At 52.4% G+C, this 17389-nt stretch overlaps 2 protein-coding genes across 2 annotated transcripts in view; both read left to right on the top strand.

Moving 5' to 3' along the window:
• The window catches only part of LOC146287607 (seizure protein 6-like), a 75022-nt gene extending 69413 nt beyond the window's left edge, over window positions 1-5609 (top strand). The window contains 6 exon segments of the mRNA XM_084698678.1: window positions 2953-3141; window positions 3974-4168; window positions 4354-4392; window positions 4478-4586; window positions 4722-4818; window positions 4930-5609. Coding sequence (XP_084554804.1) covers window positions 2953-3141; window positions 3974-4168; window positions 4354-4392; window positions 4478-4586; window positions 4722-4818; window positions 4930-5025 — 725 coding nt within the window. The 3' untranslated portion in view covers window positions 5026-5609.
• Window positions 5610-8692: 3083 nt separating this feature from the next.
• The window catches only part of LOC146287606 (PHD finger protein 12-like), a 14872-nt gene continuing 6175 nt past the window's right edge, over window positions 8693-17389 (top strand). Inside the window, 11 exon segments of the mRNA XM_084698569.1 lie at window positions 8693-9533; window positions 9698-9879; window positions 11157-11229; window positions 11542-11965; window positions 12124-12244; window positions 14224-14356; window positions 15146-15310; window positions 15673-15837; window positions 16487-16868; window positions 16871-17026; window positions 17118-17285. Coding sequence (XP_084554695.1) covers window positions 9468-9533; window positions 9698-9879; window positions 11157-11229; window positions 11542-11965; window positions 12124-12244; window positions 14224-14356; window positions 15146-15310; window positions 15673-15837; window positions 16487-16868; window positions 16871-17026; window positions 17118-17285 — 2035 coding nt within the window. The 5' untranslated portion in view covers window positions 8693-9467.

The following is a 17389-nucleotide window of genomic DNA, read 5'->3' as shown; positions in this document are numbered from 1 at the left end:
GGGTGAGCTGGGGGGGTCTAAGGGAGTCTGAGGGGGTCTGGGGGAGGGCGCCATGCTGTGAGAAGGGTGAGCTGGGGGGGTCTAAGGGAGTCTGAGGGGGTCTGGGGGAGGGCGCCATGCTGTGAGAAGGGTGAGCTGGGGGGGTCTAAGGGAGTCTGAGGGGGTCTGGGGGAGGGCGCCATGCTGTGAGAAGGGTGAGCTGGGGGGTCTAAGGGAGTCTGAGGGGGTCTGGGGGAGGGCGCCATGCTGTGAGAAGGGTGAGCTGGGGGGTCTAAGGGAGTCTGAGGGGGTCTGGGGGAGGGCGCCATGCTGTGAGAAGGGTGAGCTGGGGGGGTCTAAGGGAGTCTGAGGGGGTCTGGGGGAGGGCGCCATGCTGTGAGAAGGGTGAGCTGGGGGGGTCTAAGGGAGTCTGAGGGGGTCTGGGGGAGGGCGCCATGCTGTGAGAAGGGTGAGCTGGGGGGTCTAAGGGAGTCTGAGGGGGTCTGGGGGAGGGCGCCATGCTGTGAGAAGGGTGAGCTGGGGGGTCTAAGGGAGTCTGAGGGGGTCTGGGGGAGGGCGCCATGCTGTGAGAAGGGTGAGCTGGGGGGGTCTAAGGGAGTCTGAGGGGGTCTGGGGGAGGGCGCCATGCTGTGAGAAGGGTGAGCTGGGGGGGTCTAAGGGAGTCTGAGGGGGTCTGGGGGAGGGCGCCATGCTGTGAGAAGGGTGAGCTGGGGGGGTCTAAGGGAGTCTGAGGGGGTCTGGGGGAGGGCTCCATGCTGTGAGAAGGGTGTGCTGGGGGGGTCTAAGGGAGTCTGAGGGGGTCTGGGGGAGGGCTCCATGCTGTGAGAAGGGTGAGCTGGGGGGGTCTAAGGGAGTCTGAGGGGGTCTGGGGGAGGGCGCCATGCTGTGAGAAGGGTGAGCTGGGGGGGTCTAAGGGAGTCTGAGGGGGTCTGGGGGAGGGCGCCATGCTGTGAGAAGGGGGAGCTGGGGGGGTCTAAGGGAGTCTGAGGGGGTCTGGGGGAGGGCGCCATGCTGTGAGAAGGGTGAGCTGGGGGGGTCTAAGGGAGTCTGAGGGGGTCTGGGGGAGGGCGCCATGCTGTGAGAAGGGTGAGCTGGGGGGGTCTAAGGGAGTCTGAGGGGGTCTGGGGGAGGGCGCCATGCTGTGAGAAGGGTGAGCTGGGGGGGTCTAAGGGAGTCTGAGGGGGTCTGGGGGAGGGCGCCATGCTGTGAGAAGGGTGAGCTGGGGGGGTCTAAGGGAGTCTGAGGGGGTCTGGGGGAGGGCGCCATGCTGTGAGAAGGGTGAGCTGGGGGGGTCTAAGGGAGTCTGAGGGGGTCTGGGGGAGGGCGCCATGCTGTGAGAAGGGTGAGCTGGGGGGGTCTAAGGGAGTCTGAGGGGGTCTGGGGGAGGGCGCCATGCTGTGAGAAGGGTGAGCTGGGGGGGTCTAAGGGAGTCTGAGGGGGTCTGGGGGAGGGCGCCATGCTGTGAGAAGGGTGAGCTGGGGGGGTCTAAGGGAGTCTGAGGGGGTCTGGGGGAGGGCGCCATGCTGTGAGAAGGGTGAGCTGGGGGGGTCTAAGGGAGTCTGAGGGGGTCTGGGGGAGGGCGCCATGCTGTGAGAAGGGTGAGCTGGGGGGGTCTAAGGGAGTCTGAGGGGGTCTGGGGGAGGGCGCCATGCTGTGAGAAGGGTGAGCTGGGGGGGTCTAAGGGAGTCTGAGGGGGTCTGGGGGAGGGCGCCATGCTGTGAGAAGGGTGAGCTGGGGGGGTCTAAGGGAGTCTGAGGGGGTCTGGGGGAGGGCGCCATGCTGTGAGAAGGGTGAGCTGGGGGGGTCTAAGGGAGTCTGAGGGGGTCTGGGGGAGGGCTCCATGCTGTGAGAAGGGTGTGCTGGGGGGGTCTAAGGGAGTCTGAGGGGGTCTGGGGGAGGGCGCCATGCTGTGAGAAGGGTGAGCTGGAGGGGTCTGGGGGAGTCTGAGGGGGTCTGGGGGAGGGCTCCATGCTGTGAGAAGGGTGAGCTGGGGGGGTCTAAGGGAGTCTGAGGGGGTCTGGGGGAGGGCGCCATGCTGTGAGAAGGGTGTGCTGGGGAGGTCTGGGGGAAGGGGAGGAGACTGTAGTGGGGAGGTTGTGGTGGGTATGACTTCCAGCTGTTCACTGCTCTGAATGACTCCCTGCTGGTCACTGCCTCTGAATGACAAGCCTTGTAACATGGTGGAGCTAAATGCTGTCAGGGTGTCACATGGGATCAGCTGACTGTGTGAAAATGCACCTGAAGCCATCGTCTGCTGGAGCGCAAGGAAACGCAAGGCTTCTGTGTGTCCAACAGCCTACCAGTCCTGTGTGTTCCTTTCATCACACAACATCCAACACAAACACTCTAAACGCTAACAGCCCTTTCATCATACAATATCCAAACACAAACACTCTCTAAACGCTATCATCAAATCCACAACGATTTACTAAACCACACTGTTTCACCGCTACACTAAAAGACATGTGGTCACGGCACATTTAACCAGATGCTTTTGAAATCGGAACATTAATAGCAATCATAAAGCCACCGGGGAAATTGTAATTACAGTCTTGTATGTGTAGCTCTGTGGGGTCTGCTTGATAAGAAGCCACTCTAACGGTCCCACTGCCACCTAGAGGGGGGAAACGACATTGCATGTGATCCAACAGTCCTATAAAAGGTAGATAGATAAACAAACAGATTCATTAATTCCCAATGGAACATTACAAGTTTCTTTTGTCATTATTTATTTAAGTAATATTATAGTAATTATTTGTGTTATTAACAAATGAGCTCATATTTACAGACACTCAGTTTTCACAGAAGCTGTCCCATCAGGTTCTGTGTAAAGTCCTGCTCCAGACCTGGCCTGCCATTAGCACACAGTCAGGGGCAAGCCTGGGTGTGGCTCTGATCACCCTCTGTGTGTGTGTGTGTGTGTGTGTGTGTGTGTGTGTGTGTGTGCTCCAGTGGTCTCCTGTCCAGACCCAGGCATGGTGGAGCACAGCCGTAGGGTGGTACCGCCCCGCCTCCTGGTTGGCTCCACGGTGCAGTACGTCTGCAACAAGGGCTACATGCTGTCTGGATCCGGCCTGCTCACCTGCTACAACCGTGACACAGCCATCCCCAAGTGGAGTGAGAGGCTGCCCAAGTGTGTCCGTAAGTGCTGGAGTCTGTGGTGTCTGTGCTGTCACACACACACACACAGAAACACACACACACAGAATCACACACACACAGAAACACACACGCACTAAATGAACATTTGGATTGTGTTTTCCATCATGTAGAATAACCATCGTCAGTCACAATTATCCAGTCCTTTTACTGGTGTCTTCCTGACTGTCCGTGTCAGCCCAGAGGCTAGCTGGCTGGAGGAGGGTTGTAGAGGTGAATGTCTAGGCCCTGCCTGGGGCTATCAGCTCTTTCTAATCCCCTCCAAGGCTCCAGCAGCATTGAATACCTGCCAGGCCTCCCGCCCACAGACAGAGGCTGGGATTGTTGGAGTGTGATCTATAAAGGACTACATGATGCATGACACAGCATGCAAACCCAATTAGCATCGGAGGAGCTCAAGGGTGGAAATTAAACCTGAGTGTTTTTCTTTCAGCCGGGGAGAACAGGTGGAGAATCAATATGGCTTTATGTAATAGGAGCTGTCCTGCTGTTCCAACAGCACAATGATAGGCCTGTCTACTCATTGATACAAAGTAATTATAGATGCTGGAAAATGTCTTTGCTAAATGATAACACGGTGGAACTGAGACTTGGGATTTGGACTGGTTGTCAGGTTAAGAACTATGTTGCGCTCTGCAGCTTGTCTTAAACGCTGTGTCGTGTTTCAGAGGTGTGTTCTCACATTTATGATCACACATGTTAGAAAGACACTTCTGTCACACATAGTGACACTGTGACACATTGACAGTCCTCCTGTGTGTGTGTGTGTGTGTTGCGTGCATGCGTGTGTGTGTGTGTGTGTGTTCCCTGGCAGCTGAGCGGTATGAACCCTGCAGAAACCCAGGAGCTCCCTCCACCGGCATCCAGAGCCCAGAGCAGGCCTTCTACCAGGCGGGGGAGAGCCTGTCCTTCTCCTGCCGCCCCGGGTACCAGCTGCAGGGGGAGCCCTCCATCCGCTGTGTCCCTGGACACCCGTCCCAGTGGAGCGCAGCCCCGCCTGCCTGCAGGGGTGAGGAACCTCACCTGGGTTGTACATACCACTCACCTGGGTTAGGGGTAGAACGCTCACCTGGGTTCTCTGATGTGTGTAATTCGGATCATTAAATCTTGTATAAGAACTCAGAACAGTTTGTAGAAGGAACAACTTTGATCGCTGAGAGGTAAGACTGATTGTAAATGTTGGTTCCTTCACAGCGGCGTCTACCAAGTACGTGACCGAGCGGAGGCTGGATGGTGAGTCTGAACCCTCTTCGTTCGCCAGGTACGTTCTCCTGGTCACCTGACCATGACTGACACCTCCTGTCTGCTTGTGCTGCAGTGACCAGCGGTGACAACGGTGCTGGAGGAAGCAGCATCCTCATGGCCGTCTTGACCCTGGTGGCAGTCGTGTGTGTTGTGGCTCTTGGGGTCTACCTCTACTTTGCAAAGTGAGCGTTCACATCTGAGACGGTTCTGTTGAAGATGTGGTCATTAAAGGATGTGAATGAATTAGGTGTGAATGTTCATAACTCGGAGAGGTGTCAGAAAGCAGTTATAACAGCTGTCTGTCTCCTTCCTGTCAGACAGGGGAAGTCTCTTCGGATGCCCTCGTCATCCCTGCCGCCATATGACAACATGACAGAGGAGTCTGACTTTAACAATCCTGTCTATGAGACTGTAGTAAGTACGGATGTCATGCATCTACAAGATGTGGACTCTCACAACACCATAGTGCTGTCCTGATCCACCTGCATCCGCCTGCTCACCCGCCATCTCATGTCTCACCACCAGAGGGCGCTGGAGTCCCCTTGCATGTCACACCCTGAGCCAGACTGTGGGTCTGGTGAGGATGTTAGAGATATTCCTGCCAGCACAGTTAGAGCATGAACATCTAACTACACTGCAGTTTTTAATGATCAAGACAATGATTTTGCTGCAACTGCAGTATAATTATTGAATGACGGACAGGTAATGAGAAATGTAGCATGTTTGCATTTCTGTTAGACTGATGTTAATTCTGTGTAGGGGGAGTGATAGAAAGTGAAGGAAAATTGAACATGAAACAAGAAAATGAACAAATTAAGGATAGTGTTAATAATTTTAAAATATTGTTTCAGTGCTGCTATATGTAATTTATTGGGTCTCACAATTCTGATACTATTTCTATGAAATTGAATCAAATGTCTTGAATTGATCCAGAAGGAAAGGCAAGTTCATTTAATGTTTGTAAGACTTAAACATTTATGTAGTTAATAGATTTTTTAATAAACAAAAAAAGGCACATACCATGTACGGTATTGTTACACTTTATGTAAATTGTTAGAAATGTTCTATGCAATGTTAGGGGCTTTAAGATGAGCAGTTTTCAAAGACATAACTTCTGGTCACGTGTCCATCTGATATAATGCATCCTTCCATACGTCATACATGATTTGTTAATAATTATGGAAATGTCATATGTTTTGGAGCAATGTATGCACATGTGACGCATTTCCATGACACCTTCTGAATGAAGCCTCACAAGTTGGATGTATTTCTGAGCAGTGTTTCTCTCCATCTCTCTGCCCTCCACGCACTGTGTCCATCTCTCTGCCCTCCACGCACTGTGTCCATCTCTCTGCCCTCCACGCACTGTGTCCATCTCTCTGCCCTCCACGCACTGTGTCCATCTCTCTGCCCTCCACGCACTGTGTCCATCTCTCTGCCCTCCACGCACTGTGTCCATCTCTCTGCCCTCCAAGAGAGAGTCTGTGTGATTACTAATGACCCTCTGTACTCCTTGGCTGTGCAGCAGAAGAGCTGGGAGGTGAGGCGTCCTTCTGATGCTTACGGTCCCCCTTAACTGCCCCGCCCCGCCCCCCGCCCCGCCCTGGGGTGTGTCTGTCCTCCTCGCCAGCCGGCCCCAAACCAGCTGAGAACAACTAGGCTTATTGTTATTGTTATTATTGTGGTAGTGGTGGTGGGGTTATACTGAATGTATGAGTGAGCAGTGAAATCACAAAGCCAGTGTTTTGTTGTGAGTTTAATCCATTTAACTCGTTGCACATTTTATTTAGAAATCTTTTGTTATTGTAATTTTCAGTTTTGTTATTCACCTCGGTGTGTCGTTCATCAAGTTATTGTCATGTTTCCATCAGTAAATAGACTTGGATGATGAGTGAAGGGTTAAAGGATCACCCTTGCAGTATTAAGTTGACCTGTAAGTCATGAGGTATGCACTCAACCTAATACATTTGTTTATGTCTGGTCTTGACAGGATAATACAGATTAAGAGGTGTTCATTTTAGAGTCCTAAATTCAAGGATCATTCAAGTGTTGACTCTTGGACCATGTGTGCACTGCAACCCCCCACCCTCACCATAACTCTGCTGCTAGGTTCTCCATTCCCTCCTGTTCATGGGATGAATCTGTTCTTTGTCTCCTTACCTGCCCTGCCGAGACCACAGATCAGCATGGTGGTGTTTCTATACAGCAGTGGATGGCCTTTCTTTCTTGTTTCTCTGTTCTTGTTATTGTTCTTGAGCCTTGGACTGGTGAAGGAGGGGAGCGGCAATTTGTACCTACTCATCTGGAACAGAAGTTACGATTTTTCAAGTTAAATAAGAGTAATGAATGTACTTACGTTTAAAGATTGAAAACATGACTATCCAGTTGTTGAAAAAAGTCTAAATCAAGGTACCCAAATCAATTTTAGATTTTGTCCTCACATTTCCACCAATAATAGCAATGTGTTCTTGCATTTCAATGACTTTGAAATAACCGCTTGTTACTAGCATTACAACTAGGTTAAAAAAACGCTTGTCTCAAACTAGGTTCTATATGAACGCCTCTGGGAACCACACAGTTATTCATGAGAAGTTCATGTTATTCATGGTCTTGGAGAGAAAGACTTTCTTTTGGTTTCTTTATCTCACAGAATACAACAAAAACAGCAGCGTATCAGACCCTCGAATATGAAAGACCACAATGAACTGATGTCAAACCCCCCTGGTGTAGGCTTCCTTAGTACACTATACATCTGCCTCATTGTAGAAAAAGGAGCACTTTCAGTGACTGAATTGTTATTTGAACATTATTTAAGGCTACTGGATACCTTCATGTCTATAACTAATTTGCTTCATTTCACACACAACAAAATGTGTCAAAACTTTTGACTGGTACTGTACATCTGCACAGGGGCGTTGTTAGACATAAAGGCATTCATTTGAGCGCAAATACCGTTTTTTTGAGCTTCATGTAATATTATTTTTATGTTTTAGTCTAAATAAAATGATCGGTAGGCCTATTATTTAGAAACTTTCTGTAATGTTTTCTTAGCCTACCTCAATTCTGACTTGTGTGCTGAGTCTGACACCTGGACTTCTGTGTGTGTGCTGCAGTGGCTGTTTGGCAAGATCAGAAGAGCGCACTAACATGGAATTCTGCGGGCATCGGTTTGTGTTTTCGGTTAAACTGCTTTGATTTTAAAAGCGTTTATTGGGATACTGCGTTTATTTTTTCCAGGATTATCAATCTAAACGAATGCACTGACTAATAAATAAATTGTTAAAACTCAAACTTTTGATTTTAATGGGGCACAGCAGATTTATACTGGGGCACGTGCCCCAGTAAAAAAAAGGGTCTAACAACGCCCCTGCATCTGCACTTGACATAAGTGGTTGTAGTGACTTGCAACAATTTATGAGTAAACATTTTGTCAGATGATAAAACCGACTCGTTATAAATAAACATGCTTGTTTTTCTTATGTTACGTCAAGTATTATTAAATGTATACATGAAAGTGTTATTTTCCTTTACATTGTTTACAGTCTGACTACAGTAGGCTATGCTAGTCATGACTACCCTGCAATTGTAAATTCAAATCTAGTTGTACTGTGGGTGTGTATATTTTGTTACTGGTATTCGGATGCTATGGCATTTCCTCAAAAGTGATCATTTTAAAAGTACGACAGAACTGCCACTGTCCTACGATTATGGTGTGCATTCAAAATGTCCCCGACAGCAGCTTTGTTACCCGTTTCTTTGTTCGGGGGATTGGACAGCAAAATGATTAAATCAAATTAAATTAAAAATAAAGTTTGCAAGAAATCTATTCGTCAGTGTGTTTGTCTTTCGTAACAACGCCTGACATGTAAAGTTAACAATCGATATATTTACAAGCGGCCAAGTGCATTTATAGTCTTTGTTAAACATTGTTAAATTTACGATCGTCTTACACCAATGTGTTTTTCTGGGATAGCTAAAGGGCTGCAATTCCCGCCCCCAACCATGGCAATCAACATTTAAAGACTAAACATCCACCAAAAGGTATCAAGGACTGAATAACACAGGAGTATGTGACGAGTTTGTAAAATTTACAGTCGACATCCTCATCAGACTGAGTTAAACTATCGGCTATACCTCCGAGGATGATAAGATCATCTCTCTGCTGGAACGCCCACACCCCCCTCGCGCCCAGTCAACGCGTTTTCCATTCAGCATCTCGCGACAAAGCCAAGCCCCGCGCCACAGCGCATGCTCAAACGACGTTTTACGCAAATGTGCGCGAGCTCCATGGAGAGTCTGGAACCAGCAGCAGGACAGAGATGCTCAGCTAGCAGCCCCGCTAGCGCCGCTTCAAAACAACCAGCTGCAGCCTGCAGTTAGACGCTGCTTTGTAGTGGAATACGACAGTAGGGCTCCAGGATTGAGAGAATTCATGACGGGTACGCGATTTTGCATAGGTAGAGAATATTAGTATCACATTGTTAAATAATGGGAGGAAACAGATATGCTTCTGACGTTAGCTAGCTAGCCAGCTAGCTAGTTGGTGGCTAGCTTCAAGAATCATTCGAGACGCGTACGAGGCACCAGCTTTAGCTAGCTAGAGCTGCTAGGCTGCTAGGCCTTGAAGGGACAAACATTAAATATCCTACGATACAATCTGTTTGATTCACCAGCAATACAACACTTTTGTCATTCTCTATTGTACGACTTGGGCAGCGTGGAATGATATATACAGTGTAAAAGAAGGATTTTAAATCGAGGACTTAAAGAAGAAAGGACTATTCGTCTTTGAACTGGAAATAAGGCACTAAATCTAGCTAGTAGGCTATCTGGTTTGCTTGATAGCTAACGGTTGCCTGCTGCTGTACCGTACGGGCCTGAGAAACAGTCGATTTGCAAGCTAGCAAACCTTTCTAACAACCTACGAACGCATCGCAAATGTTTTGGGAGGACTTCGTTGTTGGAGTGAATCGTTGACAGTACCGAATTTCGAGTGGTAGTTTGTAAGGACTTGTTCGGTATCTAACGGGGGAGCTAGTAGCTTGCTCATACAGGCTTTTTGAATGTGGGATAAAATGGAGACCCCAACGATTGTCTACGATCTCGACACCTCTGGGGGGCTTATGCAGGTAAGAAACCTTCCTCGTAACGATCATCACTACCATACTTAGCTAGTTTCTATTGAAAACACTAGTTGAAGGTCTGCTGAATGTATTGACTCTAAAAGACATCCCTTCCAAGCCTCCCGCTATCTTTAACAACGATACTGATTTCCTTTTTCTCTGACATTAAGCAAATCCAAGCTTTGCTTGCACCTCCCAAGTCTGAAGACGGCGAAAAAAGGAGTCGTAAACCGGATAAAAATGCTCGGAGGACCGGGAGAGCCACAAACCACGACACTTGTGACAGTTGCCGTGAAGGAGGCGACCTGCTCTGCTGTGATCACTGTCCTGCTGCATTTCACTTACAGTGCTGGTAAACGTCCGACACACCGAGCTAGCTCACTGACTACGTGCTAAGTTACACTGATACAGTCTTGAGTCAGAAGCGCGAAGGAATTAGTTGACTCATCTGAGAACGAGTAAACCTCAGCAATTGTTTAAAAGTATCAGAGAGCAGGTTGTGTGTGTATTGCTATGTGCTATGTGTGTTGCTGTTTGGCGTCTAGTTGCCAGGTAGGTCACTGTTTTGTGAGGGTAGCTGCTGCTTGCTAGTGAAACCATGCTGCCTGTAACTCGGGTCTATTGCCATGACGTGAACACTTCATTTAGGAGCAACAGTAGTGTACTGAGGAAGATGTTGAAGAAATGTCAAGTTGTGGCCGTGTGTTCTGGAACGTGTTCTTCAAACTGCTTTTGGTGTTGAGCCAGGGTTCATTAAGACTTTGCCATTGCACTGGTCGTTTTGTACATGGTTTACACTGCAGGCATATCTCTATAAATCATAACTAACTGGCAGCTAACAACATGCAAAGAGCTGTTATGATGTGACTGCAGTTAGTAATGTTGTTGTGATAGCATGTTGTGGGATGTTTCACTGTGTGTAGACCTGGGAACCCTGTTTCCCAGACTGCTGGTTTCCCGGACTGCTGGTTTCCAGGGCTCTGCTGGTCTCCAGGGCTGCTGGTCTCCAGGGCTCTGCTGACTGGACTGGATATACCAGCGCCTTTAAGTTATATAGGATTTTTTGTAAAGAAAGAACGTGGATGTGCAGTTTATTCAGTCTGGTTGGGGACTGCCTGTACCTGGGACTGCCTGTATCTGGGACTGCCTGCTGTATCTGGGACCGCCTGTATCTGGGTTTCTTGTTGATCCTCATGTTGGTTTTGGGACCAGCAACCTGATGTGGCCCAGCCTCTCTGGCTCTCTGCCCACAGACTCTCTTCATCTGTGCGCACCTGGCTTCAATCAGCCAGGGGTCCAAACATTCTCAGTCGCGTTAACCTGAGTGCAGTGAGTTAACAGCGTACTGCTGCAGAACCTCTTTTGAAGGGCTCTGGAAAAGTAATCTTTCAGCCTCATGTTTGATCGGTGCTCTTGGTTGTAGAAATCCTTACTTTGCTGTATTTGCTGTGAGTTGTGTGTGTCTGCTGTATACCAGCTGAGGGGTGTTTATAAGGCCTTTCTAATGACAAACTTCTTAACTTAGACTTCTATTGGCAAGTTAACTTTCTTCATCACTGCAGTGTTGCTGTTCCTAACTCAGAGTTGATTAGTTTAGCTGATCATAGCTTGTTTGTTGTGAACCAACAGTAATCCTCCTCTGAGCAAGGAGATGCTGCCCCCAGGGGAGTGGATGTGTCATCGCTGCTCCGTGCGTCGGAAGGTCAGTCAACTTCCCTTTACCCTGAAGTTTTGTCTGCTTGTTTCTGTGTCCTGTCTTCTGGACTGACCTCACTGTTGGAAGAAATAATGACTGAACATTTTGTGTCCTCTCCCTGCTCCTCCCTGCTCCTCCCTCCCTGCTCCACCCTCCTCTCCCTGCTCCTCTCCCTGCTCCACCCTCCTCTCCCTGCTCCTCCCTCCCTGCTCTCCTCCCTGCTCTCCCCGCTCCCCTCCCTGCTCCACCCTCCCTCCTCTCCCTGCTCCTCCCTCCCCGCTCCCCTCCCTCGCTCCTCCCTCCCCCTCCCTGCTCCAGAAGCGTGAGCTTAAGAAGGAGCATATCAATGGTTTGCTGGAGCGCAGCAGTTTGCAGCTCTCCAAACATTCTCCGTCTCTGGCGGCCGAGCAGGATGTGTTGTCCGGGCCGCTGCGTCTGGACCCGGCCGTGGGCCCTGGGCTGAGGGTGGCCGTGGCCCAGGTCCGCCTGCTGGAGCGGAGACCTCTGAGCCGGCCCAACACCCCCACCTCCACAGCCTCCACCGACACCCCCACGCCCTCCGAGCAGAACGACATGGATGACGACATGCTGGACGTGGAGGATGAGATGGCCTGCTCCGACCAAGAGAGCTCCACCCCCCACCTCAAAAGGCCCTTCGACCTCCTGATCGCCGCGGCTATGGAGAGGAACCCCACACAGTTCCAGCTGCCCAATGAGCTCACCTGCACCACCGCCCTCCCAGGTACGCCCCACCTCACCTGGGAGGGTCCCATCACCTTGATTGGCTGCTGCTATTAGTGACGGGAGAATCCGTCAGTACGTCCTATACACACGCTCCTCTCAGCGCTCGCTCACACAACATACTGAGACGGTCTCTCTGCTGATCTCTCCTACCCCCAGGAAGCAGCAAGAGGAGGAGAAGAGATGAGATGATGGGAAAGAACATGAAGCGCCCCCAGCACGAACGTGACCACAGTGGTCTGGTGCCGCTGCCCGTGAAGGTGTGCTACCCCTGCGGCAGGTAGGGCCCCCAGGACTGAGCAGACAGGATCCACGCTCAATAACACGCTGTTCTCATGGGAATCATGAGTGGGAAACTATTTGTCTTAAATAAACATTCACTTGTTACTCATCGTTTACCAACAATGAGAGTAACTAAATGCATGACTTTTGTTGTGCCAAAAGGAGAAAACCTAGATGGTAAATACAGTCCAATTACATGCAGATCAGTGCCCTGTCAAAGCATGTGAAGTTATTTGTGGGGGATAATTGCACGGTTTAGTTTGAAAGAAACAATCCCCGGTTATTCCTTTGAATGACGAGCCATTATTTCTGACAAGGAAAGTATTCATGAAAGTGATCAGGGAAGACCGGTGTAGGACTCCACGCCTTTGGAAGAGAAGCGGTCATTGTTTGGAGCGTAGCAGTGTTCGCTGAGCAGAGGCAAGGAGCAGGGCTGAGAGGCAGCATCAGACAGACAGGGCTGTCATCTCCTCCAGAGGCAGCATCAGACAGACAGGGCTGTCATCTACTCCAGAGGCAGTATCAGACAGACAGGGCTGTCATCTCTCCTCCAGAGGCAGTATCAGACAGACAGGGCTGTCATCTCTCCTCCAGAGGCAGCATCAGACAGACAGGGCTGTCATCTCTCCTCCAGAGGCAGTATCAGACAGACAGGGCTGTCATCTCTCCTCCAGAGGCAGCATCAGACAGACAGGGCTGTCATCTCCTCCAGAGGCAGTATCAGACAGACAGGGCTGTCATCTCCTCCAGAGGCAGCATCAGACAGACAGGGCTGTCATCTCCTCCAGAGGCAGTATCAGACAGACAGGGCTGTCATCTCCTCCAGAGGCAGTATCAGACAGACAGGGCTGTCATCTCTCCTCCAGAGGCAGTATCAGACAGACAGGGCTGTCATCTCTCCTCCAGAGGCAGTATCAGACAGACAGGGCTGTCATCTCTCCTCCAGAGGCAGTATCAGACAGACAGGGCTGTCATCTCTCCTCCAGAGGCAGTATCAGACAGACAGGGCTGTCATCTCTCCTCCAGAGGCAGTATCAGACAGACAGGGCTGTCATCTCTCCTCCAGAGGCAGTATCAGACAGACAGGGCTGTCATCTCTCCTCCAGAGGCAGTATCAGACAGACAGGGCTGTCATCTCCTCCAGAGGCAGTATCAGACAGACAGGGCTGTCATCTCTCCTCCAGAGGCAGCTACAGACAGACAGGGCTGTCATCTCCTCCAGAGGCAGCTACAGACAGACAGGGCTGTCATCTCCTCCAGAGGCAGCTACAGACAGACAGGGCTGTCATCTCCTCCAGAGGCAGTATCAGACAGACAGGGCTGTCATCTCCTCCAGAGGCAGTATCAGACAGACAGGGCTGTCATCTCCTCCAGAGGCAGTATCAGACAGACAGGGCTGTCATCTCCTCCAGAGGCAGCTACAGACAGACAGGGCTGTCATCTGCTCCAGAGGCAGCTACAGACAGACAGGGCTGTCATCTGCTCCACACACTTCTTTGTCCAAAGGAAATGTGAAAGGAAATGATTCAACTGTTAAAACACCATTTTGGTTTTGGTGCAACAGTTAAGTACCTTCAGACGCTGCCTGCCTGCCTGGCGTTCTGTATCACAGTGGACTGGGCTCTTTAGAAGCACCAAAACACTGATGTGGCAGTGTGCCTTGTCAAATGTGTGTGCTGGCTGGTACCACACCTCAGCTATGTTAGTAACACCACAGAACAAGGCGAGAGAGTCTGCAATTCAAACCATCTGCTCTGCATGTTGTATCATTCTGCATGGCTGGCTGTTCCTCTGGGCTGTGCCAGAGCCCCTCACGGACCCCAGCCCCTGGTCTCCCTCTCCTTCCCTCACTCTGCAGCACGTCTGGGACAGTCAGATACATACAGACAAGAACGTGTGGTTCTAGAACATACCGTGAATACTTCAGGATATCTGTGTTGTTGATGTGCTCTCTGCTGCCCCCTGTGTGTGTTGCAGGAGCTGCAGGCTGGCTCCGTTGATCCAGTGTGACTACTGTCCCCTGCTGTTCCACATGGACTGCTTGGAGCCCCCGCTCACAGCCATGCCTGTGGGGAAGTGGATGTGTCCCAACCACATAGAGCACCTGGTGGTGAGACACACCTGCTCTCACACACACACACACACACACACACACACACACACCTGATCTACCTACTGGACATGGACCTGCTGTCCTCCTAAACGCCTCTACACACACACCCTCCACTCTCTCTCCCTCCCCCCCTCTCCACTCTCACCCCCACTCCACTCTCTCCCCCTCCCCCCTCTCCACTCTCTCCCTCTCCACTCTCTCCCCCTCTCCACTCTCTCCCTCTCTCCCCCTCTCCACTCTCTCCCCCTCTCCCCCTCCCCCCTCTCCACTCTCTCCCCCTCTCCACTCTCTTCCCCTCTCCCCCTCCCCCCTCTCCACTCTCTCCCTCTCCACTCTCTCCCCCTCCCCCCTCTCCCCCTCCCCCTCTCCACTCTCTCCCCCTCTCCCCCTCCCCCCTCTCCACTCTCTCCCCCTCCCCCCCCTCTCCACTCTCTCCCTCTCCACTCTCTCCCCCTCCCCCCTCTCCCCCTCCCCCTCTCCACTCTCTCCCCCTCTCCCCCTCCCCCCTCTCCACTCTCTCCCTCTCCCCCTCTCCACTCTCTCCCTCTCCACTTTCTCCCCCTCCCCCCTCTCCACTCTCTCCCTCTCCACTCTCTCCCCCTCCCCCCTCTCCCCCTCCCCCTCTCTCCTCTCTCCCCCTCTCCACTCTCTCCCCCCTCCCCCCTCTCCACTCCCCCCCTCTCCACTCTCTCCCCCTCTCCCCCTCCCCCCTCTCCACTCTCTCCCCCTCACCCCCCTCTCCACCCTCTCCGCCCTCTCCCCCCTCTCTAACCCTCTCCCTTCTAGCTGAAGCAGAGGAGCCTCACTCTCAGCAGTCGCTGTCAGCTGTTTGACCAGTTCCAGGACAGGATGTCTCAGCATGCTGTCAAGGTGGACTTCCTGCAGAGGGTCCACCGCCTGCATCCTCCAGTCCGCAGGGGAGGCCACGCCCACCTGAAGAGAACGCTGAAGGTGAGATGCCCTCGCCCCTCAGAACACTCACCTGCAGGGCTGTAGTGAGGCTGTGTTGATAGTCAGGTGTGAGGCTGTGTTGATGGTCAGGTGTGAGGCTGTGTTGATGGTCAGGTGTGAGGCTGTGTTGATGGTCAGGTGTGAGGCTGTGTTGATGGTCAGGTGTGAGGCTGTGTTGATGGTCAGGTGTGAGGCTGTGTTGATGATCAGGTGTGAGGCTGTGTTGATGGTCAGGTGTGAGGCTGTGTTGATGGTCAGGTGTGAGGCTGTGTTGATGATCAGGTGTGAGGCTGTGTTGATGGTCAGGTGTGAGGCTGTGTTGATGGTCAGGTGTGGTAACTGCCCTGTGTGTCCCCTGCCAGGTTCCTGACTCCATCAAGTCCCAGTACAGGTCTCCCCCTGTCATGATCCCCCCCGCTGGAATCCGCCATGGAGAGCTCATCTGCACAGGTGTCCCAGAGGCCTCCCCCTCCCCTCCCCCCTCCCAGCCCCTCCAGCCCTTCACCAGCAACGAGGAGCAGCAAGAGGTAAACTTCCAAGCCCCATTCCCCCCCACATACACAGAACTTCCCCCACGTACACACAGACATGCACCACACCATGTCTTGATCCTGCTAGTCCTACCTCTAACAAGTGTTTCCCTCTAGCCCTGCCTCTAAAGAGTGTTTCCCTCTAGTCCTGCCTCAAAAGAGTGTTTCCCTCTAGTCCTGCCTCTAAAGAGTGTTTCCCTCTAATCCTGCCTCTAACGAGTGTTTCCCTCTAGCCCTGCCTCTAACGAGTGTTTCCCTCTAGCCCTGCCTCTAACGAGTGTTTCCCTCTAGCCCTGCCTCTAACGAGTGTTTCCCTCTAGTCCTGCCTCTAACGAGTGTTTCCCTGTAGTCCTGCTTCTAACGAGTGTTTCCCTCTAGCCCTGCATCTAACGAGTGTTTCCCTCTAGCCCTGCCTCTAACGAGTGTTTCCCTCTAGCCCTGCCTCTAATGAGTGTTTCCCTCTATTCCTGCCTCTAACGAGTGTTTCCCTCTATTCCTGCCTCTAACGAGTGTTTCCCTCTAGTCCTGCTTCTAACGAGTGTTTCCCTCTAGTTCTGCCTCTAACGAGTGTTTCCCTCTATTCCTGCCTCTAACGAGTGTTTCCCTCTAGCCCTGCCTCTAACGAGTGTTTCCGTGCTCTCCCCAGTGGCTGCGAGGCGTCATCACCCTGCAGTGCAGCATCATGCGGCACCTCTCAGCCAGGCACAAGTCCTCACAGTGGGAGACTGACGTCAAACCTAGTATCCCAGTGGGGGAGAGCGGGGCTGAGTGTAGCTCTGACAGGACAGCCCCCGGCCCCCAGGGGCCCCCTGCCCCCCAGGGGCCCCGGGCCCTGGTGTCTCCTGCGGGGCTGAAACTCGGCTCATGTCCCAGTAACGGCCCCGTGGACCAGCAGGCCAACGGGAGTCCCGAGGCCCAGTCCCCCCAGCCTCCGCTCAGTCCCCCCCGGCCTCCGCTCAGTCCCCCCCGGCCTCCACCCAGTACCCCAGCCCCCAGCCTCCCACCCCCAGCCCCCAGCCTCCCACCCCCAGCCCTGCGCTACCCAACCACCTGGCTGTGGTTAAGACTGAGGCCCCACCTAGACCTTGTTTAGGTCGTGCATCCATCAGACCAGACCCCCGGACTCCTCACCCCTCAGACCCTCTCAGGGCCCCTGCCCAGACTGGGAGCACCAAGCTGGGCTCAGGTAAGCCTGCAGGGAGAGGGGCCCTGGTTCTAGCTGCTGTGTGCCTGGAGGCATCTAGTGAGCAGGGTTGTGTGTTTGCGTTTGTCTGTAGATGTAAAGATGGGTGTGGATGTGCCAGAGCTCCCCGGCAGGGCTCCCCAGCCCCCCGGGCCCCAGCCCCCCGGGCCCCAGCCCCCCGGGCCCCAGCCCCCCGGGCCCCAGCCCCTCTCCCTTGGGGATCTGTCCAGCTGCCTGAAGGCTGTCACAGATGGGAATGGAGGTGAGCCTGACCAGTGGATCACTGAGGGAACCCTCACTATTCTGGCTGAGACACAGGGTCCCAGGTTTGATTCCAGCCTGGGCCATTCCCTGCATGTCTACCCC

Source organism: Hypomesus nipponensis, chromosome 5, assembly GCF_054491055.1.
Source record: "Hypomesus nipponensis isolate SF chromosome 5, ASM5449105v1, whole genome shotgun sequence".
In the NCBI taxonomy this organism is placed as follows: Eukaryota; Metazoa; Chordata; class Actinopteri; order Osmeriformes; family Osmeridae; genus Hypomesus; species Hypomesus nipponensis.
The sequence above is the reverse complement of the archived record's forward strand: the minus strand, read 5'-3'. Positions and strand labels throughout refer to the sequence as shown.